Here is a 21,906-nt window from a genome sequence, read left to right on the forward strand (position 1 = left end):
AAACACAGCCTAAAATAGTTGAACTAAAGCCTCATTTGAGCTACTGTACTAAAAAAAAGGATCAGAGAACACACACTCACACTCTCACAAATACAAAAAAAAAAAAGATGTGTGCCCCAGTTGGCAAAGATCTGCTTATCGCAGGGCTTTCTGCGAGCGCTGGAGCCTGACATAGAATGATTCTTCGCCGGAGATCGACTTCACACTGTCTCAGTGTGGCACGTGACTTCTGGAGTATACATTGCAGGATGACATAACATTATCCTATACCTTCCCTAGCGCTGGCTTCCCTCCAGCGGCAGAAGCAGCAATAGTAGCAGCAGATGTCCCGCAGGAATGTGCTGAAGCGGAATGTGGCTCCGAATCCCATCCCCCCAAACTGCACAGACGAGATCCGCTGCCTTTCCAGCGCGGCCGGGCTGTCCCGACACGCATGCCCCCTCGGGAGCAGCAGGGTGGCCCCGGGTCAGCCGCGTTCCTCCAGGTACTTTCACCTGCTCCTCGGAGAGCGCGGCCCTGCTGCACTGAGGACCCCCAGCCCACTGAGCCCTGCTCCTCCACCTGAACCCAACATGCGGGAAGTAATCAGAACCGCATGTGACGCGCGGGCCTTTTAAAGATCCACGCAGCTGTGATTTACGAGCTTCGAAAAGCGTTTGATTTCCACCTGGCGAAGCAGCTTCAGCACCAGGCCCATCTCTGTACCGCTCACTCTCATGTTGGTGACTTAGGCCTTTTTTTTATGCAATTCTCAATTCTCTCAATTCAGTATTATTTCCTCCTCGTCAGCAGCACAGAGGAGCAATATTTTGTTGGCTCCACAGTTAGGTACGGCCCAAAGATGTTCGGTATGGCCCGCCTTGGAAGAATATCAAATTAAATATACCAGCCACGGGTAACGCCAAACAAGCAATAAAGAGAGTCGTAAGTTGTGCTTCTGCTTGATGAGCAGGCTTTTCCGGTACAGAGAATGATAATTGCTGCACACCCTGGTGCCTTGAAGAACCAACCCTAATGCCTGATGGAAGCTGCAGCACCACGGCGTCGCGTCAAGCCCGGGGTAAAGGCGCTCCCTCCTGACGCAGCGAACGCACTCGGGGCAGGGTGGGATGCGTATCGGGGGAATGACGCAGGCGTTCAGAGGTACCGGTTTGAGCTCCCAATTACACCAGCGTCCAAAGACGTTCCACACAGGACACTCATGGGTGTGGTTTCCCACCAGAGCTGGATGCATATTTCGTTTTCATCTGAAAATGTGGAAAGTGTGGTTGGTCTTTCAGGGCTTATTACATAACCCCTGGAGTGGGGTTGGGTACACAATTATACATAGCTATATAATAGCTTCCTTTGTGTCGCATGCTTGTACTTTTGTACTTCAGCTTGGCAAAAAAAGAAGAATGAAATAGTTTTAATTAGAATGGTGCACGGCCCGTCCATCAAACAGCTGCAGTGAAATCAGAGGTTACAGATGACTACAGGTGACAGACAGTAAAAAACAAACACACATTCAACAGACAGATTCTTTCTCTCTCCAAAGACAGAGCTGCTCCCTCGGGCAGAGTCACCCATTGCAGGATTCTCTCTGCAGCAAGGCACACCTGTCTGCAGGCAAGAACAATACAAGAGGAAAATTGATTCCCTCCCCTCCCTCAATTCCCTTATTAAACATCAAACATGATTAAATCCTGACGCGGTGGAAGACAGCTCTACACAGCTAGCTGCCTCCCCTTCATAAATACAGACCATTATTAATGTGTCTGTCATCTACGTCAGCTGTAGACTTTCTAACGACTCCAGACGGGAGAGAGCGGGGAAACATCTCGGCATCATCACAAACAATCATCAGTGACTGTTCATTTTTTCCTCTGTGACTCACGAGCTCAGGCAGGTCACGGACAGTGTCTCTGCTCTATTAATATCGAAGTACGGCTGCAAATGCTAAAACAAGGCATTCACTCTCAGGGAACATACTGTTATTTATACACCGTTTCAAAAGGTGCTGAAGGAAGACTATAGCACTGGCGTTGTTAAACTGCTGTATTGGAACAAAACAGGTCGCAGGCGGACATTTAAAATCAGACGTGGTTGCTTATCCAGTCCCTGGCAAAGCAAGGCTCAGATACTGCTGAAGGAGCTTACCAAGTCCCCTGAGATAATTACAAACACACACCTGAAAGAGAAGATCTTCCAAAATCACTTTAGTGTGACGACACACTAGCATGAGTGCACTTTTTCAAATAACAAAAAGGTTTTCAAATCTGAAACAATCAGGGGTGTGTCAAAGCTACTTCCATCACATTAAAGCCCGAGAAACAATCACACATGACGTAAATGATCTGCCATCAAATACTATCAACCCTGCATGGGGATTCATATTTCTCAATTTCAACAGGAGCTTCATAAGGAATCATTTTAGTTGCATTTGGGCTTTACTCATTAAGAACCATTCACTCGTTCTCTGTATATTTTGAAATACAAAAGCACCTTTGGAATTTCTGGTGCCTAGAAGTGGTCTGAAGTTGGAAGAAGACGTCACAGGCCATGGCTTTCCCACAGTTATAGGTGTGAGGAGAGATAAGAGTTCTTGACCACTGTGACCCTTTGTGTTGATTCATATTCCTGGAACCTACCATTAAAGAGCAGAGCCACCGAACAGAGGCCTAGTCTGACCCCGGGTATCAAAACTTGGCTGCCAGCGCTTCATGCAACAGTGTTGTAATGTGTGTCAGGCTGCCAACTACCTCCCCACCGCCCCATCAGATTTCCCTTTCATTTCCTTCACTGTATACCTGTTACCACACAACAAAACACAAGTCCGGAGAGTAATTATCATCACATATCCTACTGCCTGCATACGGACACATGCAGGTCAGCATATTGAAGATGAGGCCGAGCCGCAGTATAGACAAAACCCGGTACGATCACGTGACGGGCCGTGAAACCGTACTGGTCTGAAGTGTCACCAAAAAGAGCCTGAAGCCTCCCTGACCACAACGCCAATTCTGGAAAGTGCAGAAGCACAACTTGTAGGAGGAAGACGAGGGGGCTGGACCACTGAGGAATGAGGATATTTTAACCCTGAAAAAGCTCTGTCTGTTTCCTCTCTCACTGGGGCGTGTGGTCTTCACCTCGGTAACCTGACATCTCTATTAATGCACAAAAGAGTCCTTTCACTGGCTGCTGTCTTAACAGCGGCTCAAGCGCAGGCAGCGTCTGGGGGAGACAACAAGGATCCATTGAGGCCTCACACGGCACCGAGGCTCGGCCCAGTTAACCCACACATACGGGGCCACTCTCCGCACGGCTGTCACCCTGCGCGGCATAATCACGCTATTGAAGCCTGGCGAACAAGAGCCTTTTATTGCTAAAGTGTTAAAAGCTGTCTGTTCGCCTTCCCGGCCTGCTGCGGCGATGCGAGGCTGTTGTCAGACCTTCTGCAGAGGCTTGGGGCTTCGAGTGCTGCTCCACCGCACACAATCTGACGAGAGAGGCCTCCGTTATCGCCGTTCATCAGCCTCTGACACGCTCATTCGAAAGTGCTGCCCGAACTGGCTGAAGTCCACGCATCAAGGGCACATACTGTGTAAAGAGATATCCAAATATCCTTGCTGACAGCATGAATGCCTCACACAGATAATAATGTCTGCATTTATAATAAAGACACAGAGCAAAAAAGTTTGTTTTATAGATGTAGACACAGGTGTTTAAACACAGCGAACTACCACTCCAATCATAAACAACACTGTCTGCACTGACATAAACCAGCTGGAATAATAGCAGCATCTACAGCGGCGATAGTTTCAATTCTAGTTTCAAAGTGATAGCACGGTGCCAACGTCTTGCTCGGTGGCTTCTGATAACCGGCTGTTCTCACAAGCTTTTCGAGGCTAAATTTAACAAAATGCATTTCGCGGTTTCTGTAGGTCGTGTGACCCTGCCGCTCGCATTTCACAAACATGCAAACCTACAAATAACTCCAGGATGTGCAGACCAGGATGGGGGAGTTGCAGCAGACTGCAGGGCGGTGGGGGTGAAGCTGGAGCTAAACTGCGCCCCTCCCGGCGGCTGGCGGTACTGTCGCCGATAAACGTCCAGGTCGCGTTTTTTTATAGCGCCGATCCACCAATGGGATTGGGCAGATCTGCGCAGAACTGCGGGAATCTGCGCTGCAAGAACGCGACCCTACTTGCACAGCTGGGGCAAGTCTCCACACAACAGCTGGCGGGCAGCAAACACTGGGTTTACACTTCATTTCAGAAATAAATGCACACACTGTCCTCTGTGAAACGAAACATTTCGCTCTGCTGACAACCCAACTTTTTGAGGGTTGAGGTCAGCCATGCATCGCATCTTTGAGTTTGAGAAGTCTCTCTCTTCAGCTGTAAAACAAATGCTTCATATGATAGCTTCATGCAAATGCTTTCCTGTTGTGTTTTTAACAGCAATCCTCTGTGCAATGAAGAAGCCTCTGATAAAACGTGGAGGTGGTCACTTCAGATCACTTTATAAACACGAATAAAGGAGACATGTCCTGCCAGAGCACAGCAATACAGCCAACACTTAAACAGCAGCACTTCACTCCACTCACCACATTGCTCAGGAAGTCGGCTTCATTCAGGTCCTCCAGGTCCAGCAGATTGTGGTTGGGGAAAAGTTTCTCTGAAGGGAAGTTGTCCAGGATGGTGTCCATGTCGTCGACGGCGCTGAGGACGCGTTGTTGCTGGAGTTGAAAAGGCACAAATCCCCACAAACAGACAACAGACAACAAGCACAAAACTGTGGGAGCTGAGCGCAGAGCCGGCGCTACAGTGTGACACGGACGGGCAACTGTTGCGCTGCTGAGGACAGTGTTACTACACCGCTGCGCTGCTGTGCGTCTGCGCGTCCGCGGCGGTACCGGGGCTTTCCGGGCTCTGTCACATCTGTCCCATCCAGCTGCGGACTGTCTCTAAGGAGTCCACCAGCTGATTAATTATGCATGCAGACCCCGCCCACCCGCGCTGTCTGGGTCTATCCCGCCCACCTTCTTAAAGAGGCAGGACTGGCACCCGAGGAGGGTTTTATCTCGGCTTGTGTGTGAGTGTGTCTGCATTATTATTATTTTGACTGTAATGGTGCAATACAATGACAAAGCTTTTCTTCAGAGCTGCTGCTACAATCAAATACTTCTGCTACTGATACACATTACCACAATAAACCAATCAATAAATAACGTAATTCATTAATTCATTAAACCACAGTGTCTTCTAATGAAATGCCTTGTTTTAGTCACCCCTGGCGCTAATTAAGAAGCGTTAATGGCTTTTCTGAGTGATGACACTCATCCCTGTTGCGCTACAGTTCATAAGCGCCGGGTCTGGGAGAGATCAGACTCGTATGAGCAGCATTATTATTATTCGTCTCGCAATCTCCCTTTAAGCCAATAGAGCCCATCCTGTGACGTAAGGAGCCCAAGCAAAGTCTGCCCTGGTTTTCTGCAATTAAACTTCAAGATGAAAAGCATTTATGACGGGAAAAGTTCTGTATCGTCTAAACTATTTGTTTGGTTTCTACTTGACGTTTTTTGGTCCAAGAATTGTTATTCTCCTGCTATTTTCATTGTTCTTCCTGTCTTGGTCCTGGAGAGGCACAGGGTCCTCTGGTTTTCAATCCATCCACATTCATTCGTGGGGTCCAAACTCTCACTCTTGCCAAGTTGTGCATTGTTTAGGAGTTGCAGTTACCTATGCAATCTGCAGGGATCTTTGGGGGAAGGAGCTTCACTGTTGTGCACAGAAGGACTCAAATTTGTCGTCCACCCCCCCAGGTCTGAAACATTTCCTTATTAAAAGATGTGTCCACAGTGCACAGAGCTCTGGCCCTTGAGGACAGGAGTTGCCCAGACCTGAGCTCTGAGCTGAATACAGTAGGTGTTCAGACACCATTCAGTACAGGAGGCGTGTCTGAGCCTTGCAGCGCACACGTGTTGTTCATTCACTGGTTGGAAGTAGCATTGACTGTAGGAATTTAGTGATTATACATCATTATTATATATATATGATTATTATATAGTCTATTAAGGATCGTGCATGAGCTATTAAGTGCAAAGCGAGGGTTCCTGATCATTGGAAGACATTTATACACAGAAATAAGAGCCTTTCTTCTCTCAAGGCATCTGGTTTGTGGTGTGTTTGTGTGTTTGTTTGTCTTTACCTATGTTGTGGGTCTCTGTTTGGCCTGCCCTGACGAGGCTGACAACCCTAGTGCTGTGAATGAACAATGTCAGTCAGTCGTGTTCACAAAGACAAGTGATTCAGTGATATGAAACAAGTAGAAGTGTGAAGAAAAACTAATTCCCCAAGCAATTAGTTTTTTTGTGCGTGTGCAATAAACTGATCATGCACAGCAGCATGAAACAAATAGATTTATATTGACTTATTTAGTGTCACTGCAGTTTTGCCACTAAAATTAGAAGAATCTGTGCCGCAGGCAATTACTGTAGATCAAATCCATATCTTTTCTACTCTCGTTTCATCATGTTTTAGAAGTGCTTATGCATCCAATTTAATGTGAAGGTTTCTATACAGTACAGCCGAGCAGAAACAGCTGTGCAATGCAGTGTGAGAGTGGAGTTTAATGAGAGCAATGGACGCGGCGGCACAGTGTGTCCTCTTGCTTTAATGTACTCTGTAAAACTTGATTAGCAGCGCTGCCAATAATTAAAGTAAGAGATCTGTGAAACAGAGACACTCGGTGCATGTTCAATTAACAAATCACAGGCCATCACAAACATTCCTAATTGGAGACATCTTTTCCGCTCTCTTTCTCTTTATCTCTCTCTATCTCTCTAGTTCTCTCTCTCGCTCTGTGGTAGCATCCGCTTGTATGCATATTGTGTGGGAGGGTGCTCTCTCACGTCCAGACACAATCATCACAACTTATTCACTCTTTCAGTGGTGCCCTTGAAAAGGAAATACACAATTATTATCTAAATCAAACTTTAATTCTTGGCGATTTTCCTGAAGTTTTTGTTTAAGGGAATAGAATGGATGCCTTTATTGCCCTCAATTCTCCTGAGAGTATTATAATGTATTTATTTTATTTGTGTATTAGCAGAAGCCCATTTAGAGTTTTCACAAGACACATTTTCAAAGCGTTATACTACTTCTGCTTTGTCTAATTTAGCAACAGCACCTCCGTTGTGCCGTTTTTCATTGTTTTTGTCTTGTTTTTGCAAATCAAATTTCTAATCCTAGGCGATTTGTTTAGAGGAAAGCAGCACTGATCATCACAGTGTCCCCGTGTAACAGAATGATAGCCCAGGGTTAAATTAACGTTATTTAGCTTTCTTTGAACGAACAAGTCATGCCCCAACTTCTACCACTTCTAAAAATACACCTCTAAGCCACAAATTTCACTCAAGGGGTTTCCAAATGCCTTGAAGTCACAGGTAGCAGTCAGGCAAGTTTGGACTGGTCTGCCTCTCTGTGTTACTTCTCTTCTACAATATAATTACTAGGCAGGTACTGTTCCTTTTTATTTACTGACTCCAGGGTATCCCAGTTTACATACATTATGCTAGCAGGACCTGCATCTCTTCTAAAATGGGATTAAATGACAGTGAAGAGTTAAGTCTGCAGCCCTTAGTGGTTTCTGGAACTCTGTCAGTGGACTATATTTAATTTCCCTCAATTTAAGCATATTTGGGAAGATGCCATCTGATCCTGGGAATGTTTTCATATGAATATATTCCCTTCCTACTACTTCTGTCATCCCCCTACTAATATTACATCATGCAGAAAGTTAGCTCCCTGTAGCCCGAGGCACAACTTAGCTGAACTCATTTGTAAGCAAGTTTTGTTGTATATATATATTTATATATTTATTTATTGCCAGCCTTGCTTTTTTTTTGCAGTTACCATTGTTTTAATCTTTCACTGCCCTTGTTTCTCATTGCAGTTGCTGGGTAGGAAATGGTTAACTGTTCTTCACTAGAATGGTTGTAGTTGGACATGATGTTGTCTTTGTTGTTGATTTTAGCTGAACACTTCCATCTACCAGGTGCCAAAGGTCTCTATTAACGAAGACCATACAAGTATATCTGAAGGTCAACCCATAGCTGTCTGTCCAAACAACTTTGTGCAGTGGACTAACATTGCCTAATGTTTAAAACGTGGTAGATCCCAACATATCTGGACATATTGTTATGCATTGAGAGGTTAGCTGTTGAAAACCAGCAACATCACAATTACCCACAATGCCTCTGCAGTTAAAATTCCTCAGTGGGGAAAAAACATGACCAGACATGACATCAGATGGACATCAAGCCTTAGACACTTTCATTTCCAGACCACAGTAGTGTGTCAAACCTAATGTAACAATCAGAGGGGCAATCAGTGTTAATGCATTTACCAAAATTGATTAATTGTGTCTGATTTGATTTCTCTGGAATATTCCATAGCTACTCTAATGAGAATTACGTGATTGTTTCCGTTTTCAGCTGGCCTTTAATGTCCTGAGACTAAATGCATCATGTTTAACACACACATGTTGAGATCTACTAGAAAAAACTCAGTCCTGCTGCTCTTGTGTAGATACACTACTACCCATGCAGAATGGACCAAATGTCACTCAATGGCACCTGTCCAGTGTGTTTAAATACTGGAGACCTGACTCTTTTACAGCAAATAAATGTCTGCGGGCAGGGTTAAAACAATTACACATGTTTGGTTGTCCCTCTTTGTCTCTTGACTCTTGAGGCCCAGATGAGATCTGAAGTTCCACGGCTTCCACAGGCCAGGAGCAGCGATTAAGCAGAAGGTGCCAATCCGGTGATTAACAGTGTGTGGGATGTGTGATTGACAGGTGGGTTGATGTTTTGATTTGACCCAGGCCTCAGTGAACACTGTAAGACAACCCTGCTAGGAACGTTTAAATTTAATTATGAAGCTCAGGCTAAAAGACACAGAATACAATCTTACACAAAGGGAAGGAATTTGCTTGCAAAAGTTAGTTTAAGGACATTTTCACTTCTGTGACAACATTGCTGAAATGCTGTCAAAATAAATGTCCCACTGATACCCTTGCAGTCAGTCAACGTCTTCATGGCCATTCAGATCTCTCAAACTAAATATTGTTTCTGCCATTAAGCAAAGAAGATCGACAACAGTCTCAACTCTGAGCATTTGACTGTTTGATTTCTTTTTTTATTTAAAAAGTCAAACAAACACATAAACATTGTATTACATGCCTTTGGACGCTTTATCAATTGTCCTATCTGTTAAAATAATAAAAAAAACATAAAATAACGCTTTCCCCATTTATGACTGTGTTTCGAATACAAAAATACACATATGTAACTGATGTGTGACGTACGTTTTTTTGACTTCTCCGCAGGTGTCGCTTTTCCTGTTATGGAAATCAGAGGCAGATCTAGAGCTCAGGGAGGTCTCACTTCAGTGTCATAAGCAAATATGCCATTACAATTAGAGACACGCAAATTATGGAAAGCAAGCAACCTAAAGACACAACCAACAAATTAATAAATACACAACACACTTTCCATAGAGATCATCTCTGGGTAAACGTGTAAATTATTCAAATTAAGGTCTTTTTATTTGAATAGCGTTGTTTTCATACCTGTACATGGTTACAATACAAACATAAATTTAAATTGGCAGTATTTTCTGCATGATATATTAGTGGATGTGTATTAAACTCTGATTTTAGCAAGGTACACCACAATACTTCACTGTGTTTTTACCACGGTACATCACACTACACTGTGATTTTACCATGGTAAACCACACTTCTCATACCACAGTACCAAGCAACTACAACTCCGTATTTCAAAACACAAACACAAAACCATAATTTTGGGGGGAATACGAATAATAATTAGGAGTGTTTATTATTATTATTATTATTATTATTATTATTATTATTATTAGTGGTGGTGGTGGTGGTAGTAAATAATAATGATAATGTTAAAAAATAAGTGTTTACAGATTATAGGATGAGGATAATTATAGGGAATGTACAAAGGTATGTATCCTATGTTTCTGATGAAGTTTTGAAGCGCAGAAGTGGTGAGAGAAGTGAGTGTCGAAGCAGAAGAGGAATATAAAGGAATTTGAAGTTTATACCCTGGCTTTCTATCATATCCCTACAAAATGCACAGCAACGTGCAAGGGATCATAGTGAATCAATGTACGAGGTTTGGTAACGCGAGAACTAGGAGAAGTGACAGTTTATCCAAGCATCATAAAAATAATGTTATTATCATCACCTTGCAAGAGAAGAGGGCTAACATGTGAATACTTTGACATCCACAGTTCTGCTTCTCTTCTCTGAACTTTGGAAGAAATATCATCAGAAGTTTTTTTTCTTTTCCAATATTCTCCACTTGAATACAACTATAATAAACATTTGAACATTTGTTTTCAGTTCATGCAATGAAGTGTAAATTCATAAAAAGGTAATGTTGCCAGAGCAGCTGGCCTGGAGAGTTCACTGAGTTCATCACGGAGGGCTTGAAACTCATTTGTTTTATAGCTGAAATTACAGGCATCTCGGTTATTTATGGACAGATGCTAACACGCTGCATCTGTCTGTCATGTTTGTATGTTAGAGGCAAGTATGTGCTGTTATTCCATCACGCTATGTCAGGACTTCACCGTATGTGACTCCACACAGAGCTGTGTGTTACAACAGTCCTCAGTGTTATTTCACATGCGCTGTAAAAATGGTTGCATATTGTTTTAAAATGCATATAGAGTTCTGTAATGTGCTGGAGGTTTTCATGAGTAAAAGTTACACCTGGATATTGCAAAGTATGACATGTTTAATTCCATATGGCTTGAGCCCATTTAACCTTGGCACCAGTTATGTGTACAATTAGTCAATTCCAGTCAGTACTGATTTCTGCAAGCTTTGTATTCGCACATCACATGATGCAAAATCTGTAGTATTATAAATAGCAGTTCACACGATCTAATCTTGAAAAATTGTCAGAAAAGCAAAATAAAGAATTTAAGTAAAACAAAACAAAATAATCTATTAAATATATATTATTTTTGCCCACAATTCCACCAATTGCTGTCAACGTTTTGTTCTTTATGCTGCTGAATGCAAAGCTACAGAGGTCTGGAAGAGTCATGAACAACAGAAATACATATCTCGTGCGCACAATGTAATTAACTTGTCGTAAAAAAAAATTATTTCTACGCATGTGCACTATTCCGTATATATACAGACAAAATACAATAACTAGGTCTCGCAATGTTCCCACGAGACAATTAAATCGTTCCCACGAGATACTCAATTTTCCTCTCCTGTCCCTTCCAGAACTCCGTACAAAGCTGCCATCGAGTAACGTGTTTTTAATGTGCGACTGACGGGTGGGTGAAAGTGTCGACTCTGAGAGTGGAGGTGCGAACGTGTGCCGGAATGTCAGGAAATGAAAGAAGTTTCAGGAAAGGTGCAGATCATCCTCAGGAGTTAGACCAGTGTGCATGATGCTGCCAGAGAGCAGAAGCAGAACGTGAGAAAGGGACCGTATTCCCATTGATCGGTAGCTTCTCCATAGCGTTGATTACTCCTGCTCTGTGAAAACCGAGTCAAGAAAGACCCAAAGGCGCTAGACCTAGATTCCTTCTCCTTCATTCTCTTGTGTTTCAGTTCTGAACAATGCGTGAATTACAGCTGGAAACCAGAATCTGCGAAAGGGATACTCCTGTATTTTGTTACAAGGGGCTCTGGACGCTTCCTGGTTGTTTCACATAACTCAACACACAGACAGAGAATTCGTATTAGGCCGGGAATTGGGCCTTGTTTTTGTTATGTGACCCCTGCAGCGCATGGTAAATAAATCACTGGTTTCAGGGCAATATTCCTGACTATGTAACTGTTACTCACTGGGTGGATTTCCGACAATATAATATATGGAATAAGCATGTTTTATCCTTTTGGAACATGCTCAACATTAGGGTTATTATCGGACACCAACATACATAAATAATATTCCGGGAAAAAGAAGCAAACGGCCAACCAATGGCATTTTGAACTGGTTTACTTATTCATACTTCTTTTATTGTTATTATTTAAAATTACTTTGCAATGGGAACCTTGTGTCTAAAGTGGACCTTGTGTCACTTGTGATTTCCTGATCCAGAAACGTACCCTGCCCTGGATGTCCTGAATCTGCCCTGAGCCAGGTGTGATCAAAGCAATATCCCCAACAATGTTTTTTTCCATGCTTTTATACATGCACTTAACCAGCATTGCCCACATGTTTAGATTGCTTTTTGGGGGGATGTGAAGGACTGGGGTGTGTTTACTGTGGCTTTGTTTTCAGTTTGAGGCCCCCTCCCTGTCAGCTGTGAATACACCAGGACAATTTGCTCACAGTCACCATCCAAACTCCCAGCTGGGCCCAAACCCCCAGCCTTCCTCCCGAGGCAAGCTGTGCGCTCTCTCTTGTATTTATAACCGCTGATTGAAATGGATGTGTAAGAGCAGTGGAAAGCCATTGTCAGACCACTGCGAGATGTAAATATTAAGAACCACAGTAAGCAATGTGTTTCGTATTTCCTCAACAGGCAAACTCTTACTAGCATTTGTTTTTAAGTGTGGTCAATTGTGTCGGCCCTGTTTCTTTACATGTGAGGTTCACCACGTTTGGCAGACTAATCACTCCAATCTAGAAACCCTATTGTGTCTTTTCATAACTCATCCAATTTCATATTGATTTCCTTGGGGTTATTTTTCACTCCTTTGGCAGGACAATGTTTTTACAATATGCGTAATGCCAGTGAGGCAACGAGGATGTCTAGTAAAAACTATTCTTTGCATTTATTGCCCAGAAACCCAAATTAAAAAGCTGTGATTTTTCATGGCAACCAAGTCAAGAGCACCTGTCTGAAAAGCCTGCTGTCGTCAGTCCACTTAACCTTCGGAGACGGGTCTGCTACAAAACATTTACCATCGCTCATTACTTTCCCCCTGTCTCTGTTTAATATGCATCACCAATTAGACCGATTAATGTTCCGTTCTCTCCCTGAAGAGAAAAGCTCGGAGGGGAAACAAGGAATCTTGTAAAAGTCAAACAAGTAAATGCTTAACGGTATAAATCCACCGCATATGTATTGTTTTAAAGCTAGTTATTATGTTTTATCTTTTGTAAAGCTAGTAATTCTGAGGTGTCTCATCCCATTCAAATAACATTGTTGAGTCTCCTTGCAGACTCACCCTCTACACTCTAATTACAGGCTGCAGGGAGAATAAGGTCTTATTATATGTTCAAAACCAAATACCACTGTGCAGTAATATTAAACTTAACCAGCCTAAACATTAGACAGACAGCCGTCTTTCTTTATTTTTTTAACTCGAGAAAAAGTAGGATTTAGGGTGAAAATTCAGACTCAGCTTGAATGTATCTGTTGCCTGAGAAAATAAAAAAATACTTTTTCTTGGCCTACAATCTTACACAGCTTGGAGCTGATAAAAATCGGTGTCAGATTCAACAGGTCTGGGGCACAAAGCCTGTATTCTTCCTGCTTTGCATTTCATTATTTCATATTTACTGGATTCTGTCTGGAAATTTGAAGAACAAAACAGCAAGAAAACTGTATTTTCCTCAATGTTTCAGGGACAACAATAGTCTACATCCTCAGCTGTGGACCGTGTGTGTAAAGCAAGCTGTGCGTAAATTACCAAAGATTATTTGTGCTCCTAGAATGAATCCCCTCTCTCTCTTGCCCTTTTGTATTGTATATGAACACAACTTTTTTAGAGGTTTCTGTTCAGGAATGGTGACTTACTGTAAATCTATTTCTGGCCAGTGTTCTCCATGGCAACTTGGAGAGAAATTACAGAGTTAAACCCATGAGCAGCAGATGCAGTGAAACTGAATCAGTGGCTTTAAGTGGAGTTGAACTCCATGCATTAAAAATAATAATAAAGTAAAACCCAGGTTCTGGGGATCGTGCGACTTCTGTTGTTCTCTTGACTCTTTCATAAGCTAGAGACGGGGGAGTATTTAACTCATTAAATTCAGTTGTGAGGAACTCAGGGTAGAAAACAAACAGACACATTGTGGCCTCAAATATCAGAAATCAATTTGATCAACAGTCCATGATTGAAAAGACCCATTGTTTACAGTCCTTTGTTTTACCTCAGTGGCATCTCCGAGTGTCTCGGTGCGTTTGTCTTCTCCTGTCTGTCTGTAACAGAACTACGTGAACCTCCTGGCATGGCTGTCATGTCTTTGAGGGAAGAAAATCAACAGCATTTCTCTGCGTAGCCTTGGGGGGGAGGTCCCGGCTTCACCGTATCATCCTTTGCTTGACGGCTGGGAGTTTTCAGGTTTGCCTGCTCCCTCAGAAAAGGTGCTTACTGACACTGTGAGGAGATGCACTATTTCCGAGGCACACTGTGCTGAAGGAAAATCGGGATTCTAAGAGGGAGAGAAACTGCCTTTAAAGAAATAAAAGCCACTGAACTGAAAGAACTGAAAGGTGCCTCAAAATCCTTTAAAAGCTGCCTGCTGACGATAACCGTCTGTTTTATACGATGCTGTTCAGCTCAAGGAACAACCGGGTTGATGGCATCTCAGGTTAGCAGCTGGTATACATACATATGTGACATATACTGTGTGCATATACTTTAAATATACTGTATGTCTGTAGCGTATCTGCATTAAACCACAAGATACAATTACATAACTTTGCACAAGAGTATCCGTGTTACAAAGGAAAGCAGTTTTTTTTTGGTAACTATAACCGAGAGGTGTTCAATAGCGCTGAAGAACGGACAGGACAAAGCCCGGCTGTGTGAAACGCCCTCGCCGCTGTAACCCAGGACTCTGATACCCATCGATGTAGTTCAATATTTCAATGGGCCGGTCTGTGCTGCTCTCTTTCTCTGGGGGGTGTGGGCTTGTCGCTCGGCCCGGGCTGCGGATCTGCGGATGCTTATCTCGTCAAAGAAGGTCAGGAGACACAGATACCCTCAGAGGAGAGCCAGGCCTGTAGGTGGTTGTACTCTGAATAACAACATACCAATTAATTAATTAGAAAAAGGAGTTACTTTGCAAATAAGGCTATATAACATGCACCAAACTGAAGAGGCTAAAATGGCAACGTGCCAAACAGCCCCTAACATCTTGAGAATGGCGGGGGAGCCTTCATTCAGGGTCTATGTTGATGTTTCCAACATAGCAAAAACTGCCTGATATAAACAGGCCTGACCTGCTCAAGTAGTCTAAAATTGCTCAAACCCATTGCTCCAGAGCGCACTATTCTTAGGTAATGCCGGTTGCAAGGGAGAAGAACAACAGACAGGCTTCCTTCACTCGGGGCCGAGCAGTCGTCAGGTACGCATCGCAGCCAAGCTTGACGTCAGGAGACTTTTTGTGAAAGCAGAGATTCTCCCTGAGTCACAGGCTTGTACTAATGGACAGGTTAAAGGCTTGTGGAGCATCCAGCAGTTTTCCTGAAATAACTGGAGTGTGCGGAGAGCAGCGCCGGCTCCTATTGGCGATGCGTCCAGACACCATGGCAACAGGTTTTTATGGTTGATGAATGAACGTCAATGGAGATGAAAGCAGGAGGAGGGGGGGGGGACACACAGCCACTTGCCGATCTGACACATTTGCTGCGAACTAGAAATACAGACCACTTCACCGTGCAGAGATCAGCACAGGCACTTCGTAACGCCATCGCTGCCGCAGCTGAGATGTAGAGAAACTGTTTTGGAAAAGCCTTCTATTACTTCACTTCTTGTAAACAGTTTTTTTCTGTTATTCTACTGGTTTGACTTCAGGCAAGATGTCTTGAACCGTCTTTTATCACTTCTTCTGTGTTGCCTTTCACTGAACAGAAGTGATTAAATATTCTGTACTCAGCTGTAATCTTCATTTTAGAAAGGACTGTTCTTTCAGAAAGCTGCAGGCGGGCATCTTCTCACAGTCAGTCGTCAATAAGTCTAAATCGGTCATACTTGAGTGAAAATGTACATAAACCCTCAATTCTTACAGCTGGGATGTTGTCGTTGGTCTTCCTAGCTAGCAGCAACCCACACAGCGAGAAAAACACAAAGCCCTTTTAATATTCCTGGCTGTAATGGCGTGCCTTGCAGAATTGTTCTTCAAATTGTATGCATTATATCTGAATAAAAATATTTTTTTTGCCGCCATTAAACATGTCACAAATCTTTCTAAATACTTTGACAGGATCTCGCTCCGTTGGCCTGACAAGACAGAGGCTCGCCGTGACCCAAACGCTGACCCCGTATTTCCCTGTGTACTCGACCTCTTCCGTTCGAATGTGATGAAATCCAAACAGTGTAGCGGTGCCCGTCTGAGCATTAGCTTAATTTACAAACCAGCCGGGGGAGTTTGTGTTTCTATGTGCACACCACTCTGTGTCCTCTGCTAAAGCAAACAACTTGCGTTTACTCAACTGATCTGCCGGGAGAATGGCATCGCTGGGCTCGATACCCGAACGAGATGCGGTTCCAACCGGAGATGTACGTCACTCCCGGAGGGAACGGGGTGTAATGGGCAAACTGTACTGTTTCTGCGACAATAAACATGTAAAAAAGGCCACACCATGCTGCGTTCCATCCCCGGTTACTTAATGATGAAGCAATAAAAGCTGTATTGATTTTTATTTGCATGTGTTTGTTCCGACTTAGTATTGTAAGCAGTTTTGTCAAGAAAACCGGATGTCTCCTTTAACGTACACAGACAGTTGCATCACACAACACTCACTGTATTTTTGGTTTTATCTACTGACCTCCTGAGTAATCAGAGGTTTGTTGCTCTACATAATTAATTGTAGTATTCATTGATTAATAGAGGGTTTGGAAACTACTGACTAATCATCAGAACATAAGAAAGTGTCCAATCGAGAGGAGCCCATTCGCCCCATCGTGCTCGTTTGGTGTCCATTAATAACTAAGTGATCCAAGGATCGTATCCAGTCTGTTTTTGAATGTTCCCAAATTGTCTCTTCAGCCACATCGCTGGGGAGTTTGTTCAGATTGTGACGCCTCTCTGTGTGAAGAAGTGTCTCCTGTTTTCTGTCTTGAATGCCTTGAAGCCCAATTTCCATTTGTGTCCCCGGGTGCGTGTGTCCCTGCTGATCTGGAAAAGCTCCTCTGGTTTGATGTGGTCGATGCCTTTCATGATTTTGAAGACTTGAATCAAGTCCACACGTAGTCTCCTCTGTTCCAGGGTGAAAAGGTTCAGGTCCTCAGTCTCTCAGTAGGACATTCCCTTCAGACCTGGAATAAGTCTGGTTGCTCTCCTCTGAACTGCCTCTAGAGTTGTGAAAATCCTTTGGAGCTTTGGGGTTGTGAAAATCCTATTTTCCCCCATTGATATTGATTTTCAACAGCCGTGTTGCCCTAACGACGTCTTCTTCATGGCTGGGGCAGGGGCAGTTAAAGCAGAGCAGTGCTGAGGGGCCTGTTAAAGTCTCTGTGAAACACATGACTGATTGTGGCACCCTTGCTCCGATAAGGTTGCGTATGCATGTATTGGGAAGGGTGCTGATGGCAGAAACATTTACGGTGTAAAGACATTTTTTCAGAAGTGCATAGAAGCCAGGAGTGGGCGGCGGAGGTAGGAAGAGAGTGTTGTTGGGTGTCTGTCTCTGCCGGGCCGAACAGGAACAGCTCGTCTTTGGACCGGCATCCAGCAACCTGCCATGCTTTGATGCCGTTATGTAAGCACTGCATGGAAAGTATAGCCTCTATGTTCCTTCCTTTCTTAATAACTGTAGTGTAGCATTGGCTGTGCGATTCAAAGCAAAGCAAAACCCTGCAGATGTGGATGACAGGGCAACATCTGGAGTTCTGCTCCCCATATGAAGGAGTGTTATGAATCAGTGACATACGATCAAGCTTTCACTGCTGGCATCGTTTGTGCAATGATCGCTTCTAATCCGCGTTTATGGGACGCGAAACGAGGACGGCTTTTGTTTCATTGTTTGTGGATGTTTTCCCTTTTTCCAAATGTTTTCTTTGAGTTTTAATAGATGTCACCAGAGAGAACGGGAACCTGGAATTCCCCTGTATCTCCACAGGCCGGATAAAGCCCTGGTCTGGATTTACCCATAATGTTTTTCATATGAGGCATACACCTGCCGTGGGATGTTAACTCCTTTTGAGATCAAAATGCCGGATATTAAAAAAGTTCAATCAGGTTTATTCCAGGGAGGGAGTATGATAAGGCCATATTAAAATGCCCCAGCTCTTTTAAATCAAACAAAATAAATAAATAAGAGGATTATAGATGTTACCGTCTTGTTGTCGCTGTCAAGACCTATGACAGGATGAGTCACTTTTATTATTTTCAGAGTTGGAGTCGGTGACCTTTTCCTTCCAGTTTATGTTCCCGTTTGATATGACAGTGACATGCGTTTGCATCGGGCTGTGGAGCTAATTGAATCGGAAATCATTCTCTTGTGCTGCGAGGATCTGCACCCTTCATCTGAGTCACATTGTGCGCAGTGCCTCGCTCCTCTGACGGGCTTCGCATTGCGATTGTTGTCCCCCGCTACGGCACACATCAGCAGAGCGCCGCCGTCCTTGGGAAGACGGACAGGTTCCTCTCGATGATTTCAGGCACACTATTCATAGCCTTCTCGTCTGTGTGCAATGCAGGCTGAGACTTTAATTAATGATATTAAGGATCATCTCTCACATCTGCCTGCATCCTGCTCTCACTTGGGAATAGTATTTCAGTACTTCTTTAAGCTAAGTGTTTTCGTTAGAGGCCCTTTTATCTTATTACACAATGTGGCTAAACTAAAATAATTAAAATCTCGCATAAAAAGGTGCCACAGTGAACTTCAGAGTGCAAAAGCAAGAGCCTGGCCTCGTCGTGGCACAGAGACAGAAGACAACAACATCAGAAAGGCCACAGGTCTGAGGTGGCCAGTGCGTCCACCTTGCTGACCGGCATTTACGGACCACACGGAAAAGAGACGCATCGGTATCTACCCATCTCTGTATCACTGACAGCTTTCTAATCCATTGATATAAGATAATATTCCTGTTCATTAGTGCAAGATCTGTGCTGAATTCATTTCAGGCTGATGAATATTCAGACCCTGAAACCTGTGACTCACCGAGACATTGTCGATGTGAGCCATGTAGAGAGCAACTAATTTACTGCTCCTTCCTTTTAATCACCTCCAATGCCCCCCATCCAAGATCAAGCTTGTTGACGTGGGATGACACATTAAAGCGGAAAGAGTCGCCGCGCCTCCTGTTTTTATACATATCCGTGTTGGAGGTAATGTGCTCTCGGTCAACAACACCATATGGTATTTTAAAATCTTGAATATTATTATATATATAAAAAAGAGGAGTGATTGCCCTAGTGTTGGATCTGAAAGATTCTGTTTGTCAGTTAAATTAAAACACTTTGTCCGTCTGTCCATCGGTTCTTGTTGTTCTCAGCCACTGCTACACAATACAAACAAAAAGGAGGCATGACTCAGAAATACATAAATATGGAAACATGTTCGTGCCCCAGGCAAACGGTGGCGTTGCTGTCGCTGGACGGCTTCAAATGTGAAGGCTGATGTCAGAGAAGAACAGAGGCAGGGCTGTGCGAGGCTTGGTTTTAACACCGGAAGATGTAGAGGTGGATCAGCTCTTTCACACTCGTTAAGGGGCCACTCTGTGGTGTAAATAGACCGATTCACACCTGCTCCCTGCTGCCCAGGATGTACCTGCGGAGACCAGCTCTCTGCTGCCCCCTCTCTGGATGCACCAGGACAGCAAATGGGATGAAACGAGGGAGATTTGCCACCCAAAGGAGAGGCGCGGTACAGAAAGAAATATTGTTTTCTAGACTTCAGTTAAAAACCATATAAATATATTAATATCAGAAGAAATTAAGAAGAAACCTTTTGGGTCTCTTTACTTTCTTTACTTTTTCTTTTACTTTTACAGCAACTAGTTTCACGACACAAAACACAATTTTGAACTCTTTAGATTGTTTTTCTTTTTGACTATGGTTACTTAATACAGTCTCATATAGCACATATAGTTGCTGTTTGTTTTCTGAGAAAGGTTAAAATTAAGGACAATTATTCTGAACCAAGCAGACGTTTAATTTAAAGTATGTTCCTTTTAAATGCCCACTCAGTTTTGAGTACAACACCCAATACGTGCAGGCGAAACAGTAGACCAGGCAAATATCTTTGTATTGTTTTGCCATTTCTTTGATATGGTTTCCAGTACTTTTGCTAGACCTATTTATAGGAGTCCTCTGAGAGATTTCCGCCATTCCAGTTTTTTTCTTTCTCTTGTATTTTTATCCAGGAAGCCAAATTGAGGGCTCAGAATTGCATCCGAAACTTAAACCAGTAATAAACACAGTATTTATAGAAACCCTCGAGGTCAGTAGTCTCCTTGTGTGAGGAAGTAAACTGCAGGGCGTGGCAGCAGCTTAATTCGAAGTTGAGCTTCTTACCCACCCGCGATATCGGTAATTATATCAAATTATATCCACATTAAAATAAGGGTGGTGAGGGCAAGGAGGGGCACTGTGGTTTGTCCCTAACTCACGTCTGAAGCAGTGTGCCGAAAAACCAACTGGCGAACGAGAGACGCTAATAAAGGGTCGTCCCAGAGGGCAGGCAGCATTTCAATCCCAACCTACAGAGTTCTGAACAGACTGTGGTGTTTACAGACACGCCTGTAGTTTCTCTTCACCGTTTCTCTTAAGTAGCCGTAAGGGGCTATTTTCTCTTTTCCGGCGAGCAAAATATTGTCACGACACTCTTTTTTTATGACTTTATGATGGAAAACTTCCATTTCCATGCACGAGCATTAAAACGTTAGCTATCTTTAGTGCCATTTATTACAAAGATTTACATCCGTATCTAAAACCTACCAAGAAAGCCCCAGCATGCATCTGTGCGGAGGTGTGGACACTGTGAGAAGAAACTGCCACTCTGATTGTGTGATTTTATGTACTTATTGTATTTATTTTTCTTATCTGTGTCTGTGAATAGTTTTTGTATTGATATACTGTCACTGGAATATGTCTGTGTTTTAGTTCTTATATAAAGCAAACCTAGGTGCCAGGAGAGTGTTTCTATATTTAGACCAATACAGATCCGACTGTTTCGGGTTTTGAGGCGCTGAGAAACACTAATTGCGGTGCCTTAACAACGGCTCACACATCAGCTCTTACTTTGGTGCCTGACAACCATTACCCCACATCTAATACACGTCAGTCTTCACCAAACAAATTCCATGTGGACAATCCTGTTTGTCCCCCAGTGACCGAGGGTCTTTTGGACAAGCTCAGATGTCCCCTGGTGTAAACTACTTGTCAACAGCCCCAAAGCTTTACTTATCAATGGTAAAACCAATGGCTTAACAAGTCCATTGAGTGGAAAACATCCGCCATCTTCACAAATGCCTTTTTATTGTCCACTTTGCGACGATGTTAGCTGGTGTGAGTTCGTTAATATGTTGTAGATATTCTAGAACGTTTAACAAGGCCAAAGTGTAACACTATCCGGGGACCATTAAATTAAACATCTCTCTCGCTCTCGCTCACAGCTTCCCTCACTCTCTATAAAACACATCAATCGCAGCACAAGCGCATGCGTCTCCCAGAGGTTTCTCCAGCAGGGACATATTTCAAGCACCAGGTATTCTATGCTAATCTCGACTCTGGTCTAAAGCCCCTCCGACCCTCTTTTATTTGAAAATAAAGCAGATTGAAAGCAGTAGTAGATGGTTGTGCGGTATGTTTTCACTGAAGGCCATCTGTGCATCACCCCAGCGCTTGGAAATATGTACTTGGCGAGCTGTAAATGAGATTCATGTGCCTTGAAATCCAACACAGCCGAGAACTGTGTTTCAAACAGTTCATAAGTGTTCGTCTACAAGGAG

General features: G+C 43.4%; 1 protein-coding gene across 1 annotated transcript in view; it reads right to left on the reverse strand.

Annotated features, from left to right (window-relative positions):
- creb3l1 (cAMP responsive element binding protein 3-like 1) overlaps nucleotides 1-5,046 on the reverse strand; it is a 37,811-nt gene extending 32,765 nt beyond the window's left edge. The window contains exon 1 of the mRNA XM_066700621.1: nucleotides 4,589-5,046. Coding sequence (XP_066556718.1) covers nucleotides 4,589-4,690 — 102 coding nt within the window. The 5' untranslated portion in view covers nucleotides 4,691-5,046. The remainder of the gene's footprint in view (nucleotides 1-4,588) is intronic.
- Between the last annotated feature and the right edge of the window lie 16,860 nt (nucleotides 5,047-21,906).

The sequence above is a fragment of the Amia ocellicauda genome, chromosome 4 (genome assembly GCF_036373705.1).
Source record: "Amia ocellicauda isolate fAmiCal2 chromosome 4, fAmiCal2.hap1, whole genome shotgun sequence".
Lineage (NCBI taxonomy): Eukaryota > Metazoa > Chordata > Actinopteri > Amiiformes > Amiidae > Amia > Amia ocellicauda.